This window comes from Odontomachus brunneus, unplaced genomic scaffold (assembly GCF_010583005.1).
Source record: "Odontomachus brunneus isolate Ranch 3 - 2012 unplaced genomic scaffold, Obru_v1 Obru_scaffold_181, whole genome shotgun sequence".
NCBI lineage: Eukaryota > Metazoa > Arthropoda > Insecta > Hymenoptera > Formicidae > Odontomachus > Odontomachus brunneus.
Window position 1 is genome coordinate 310,225 of NW_022639631.1, and position 1,399 is coordinate 311,623.

Genomic DNA, 1,399 nt, shown 5'->3' on the forward strand with positions numbered 1-1,399 from the left:
AGCGGTAGTATGGTGGCCGAGAATGGAGAGGGTGGGGGCCAAAAACCTGTTAAAAAGCCTACAGGGTAGTTATCTGAGGGCTGTGACAGGGACCATGAGAACCACCCCGACGGAGGCGCTGGAAATAGCTCTCTGCTACTCACCTCTCGGTCAGCTGATAAAATATCAAGCCAGGAGAACGGCTTATAGACTTAGATGTCAGGGGGAATGGAAAGATACCTGTCTAGGACACACTAGACTGGGACTTTCTCAGAAGTACCCCTTCATGTTAAAACAGGATAGAATTCCAAGAAAACATCAGTTGGGGAAGAAATTTAAAGTTTTAATACCAACTAGGGACGACTGGAACAATTCTAAATTACTAGCTGATCCAAAAGTGGATCTTTGGTTCACAGACGGATCGGGTGCAAATGGTCGGTATGGGGTAGGAATCTATAGGCCGAAAAGAAACCATAGAAAAAGCATACCTCTGGGCGGGCTGGCCACGGTCTTTCAAGCCGAGGTGATGGCCATCCTGAGGTGTGCGGAAATTCTTGTTGTAAACGATAGTGCAAACCAGCACTTTTACATATACTCTGATAGCAGAGCGGCCATACATGCCCTTGCAAAGACCACTACAGAATCGGCTGTAGTTTGGGACTGCATGCAGGCATTAGCTAGACTGAGGGAATCTAACAAGATAACTCTAGTATGGGTCTCAGGACATCAGGGATTTCTCGGGAACGAGATAGCCGGCGAGTTGGCCAAGCTGGGGACCCAAATGGACCCAGCCACGCAGATCGTTAGAATACTTTTTGTAACGGGAATCAACATCATCAGAGGATGGCTTGAGCGAGAGCACGTTGGCTTCTGGAGAACGATGGGGGGGCTGCCGGACAGCTAAACGGCTAATGGAGCAACCATCGCCGGGGAGAGCCGACGAGCTCCTGACCATAAACAGACTAAGGCTGAAGGTGGGATTGGGTCTTCTCACGGGACACATCACACTGAGGAGCCATCTAAACAAACTTGGGTTTACGGAACAAAACGACTGCCGCCTATGTGGTGAGGAAAGAGAGGACAGAGCCCACATTTTATGTCGGTGTCCTGTACTCATATGTAAAAGGTATAGATCCTGGGGCTGCATGTTCATGGAGCCTGAGGATCTAAACGAAAAAAGGATTAGCAGCTTGATTAACCTGGCGTCAGATACTAGGCTGGGCTTATTAGCGCAATCCTAAAAAATAGCAGGAGATCACAATGGAACTTTTAGATCTAGGTGACGCAAGAGCATCAAAGTGCCCACCTGCTCCACTACTACTACTACTACTACTACTAATGTATTACTTGCAACAGGCATGCAGATTACTTTTTTTAAATAATTACTTACTATGTTAAATTTAAAGAATTACTTACTATG

General features: G+C 46.9%; 1 protein-coding gene across 1 annotated transcript; it reads left to right on the forward strand.

The window, feature by feature from the left end:
• The first annotated feature begins 22 nt into the window (after nt 1-22).
• On the forward strand, nt 23-883 carry LOC116851611. Its single transcript, XM_032831210.1, has one exon. It carries the CDS (start codon nt 23-25, stop codon nt 881-883), a length of 861 nt encoding a protein of 286 aa, XP_032687101.1.
• The last annotated feature ends 516 nt before the right edge of the window (nt 884-1,399 follow it).

Excerpts from the sequence above, each read along its gene's own strand:
- LOC116851611 (XM_032831210.1), top strand. The coding sequence starts at position 23 with ATGGAGAGGGTGGGGGCCAAAAACCTGTTAAAAAGCCTACAGGGTAGT.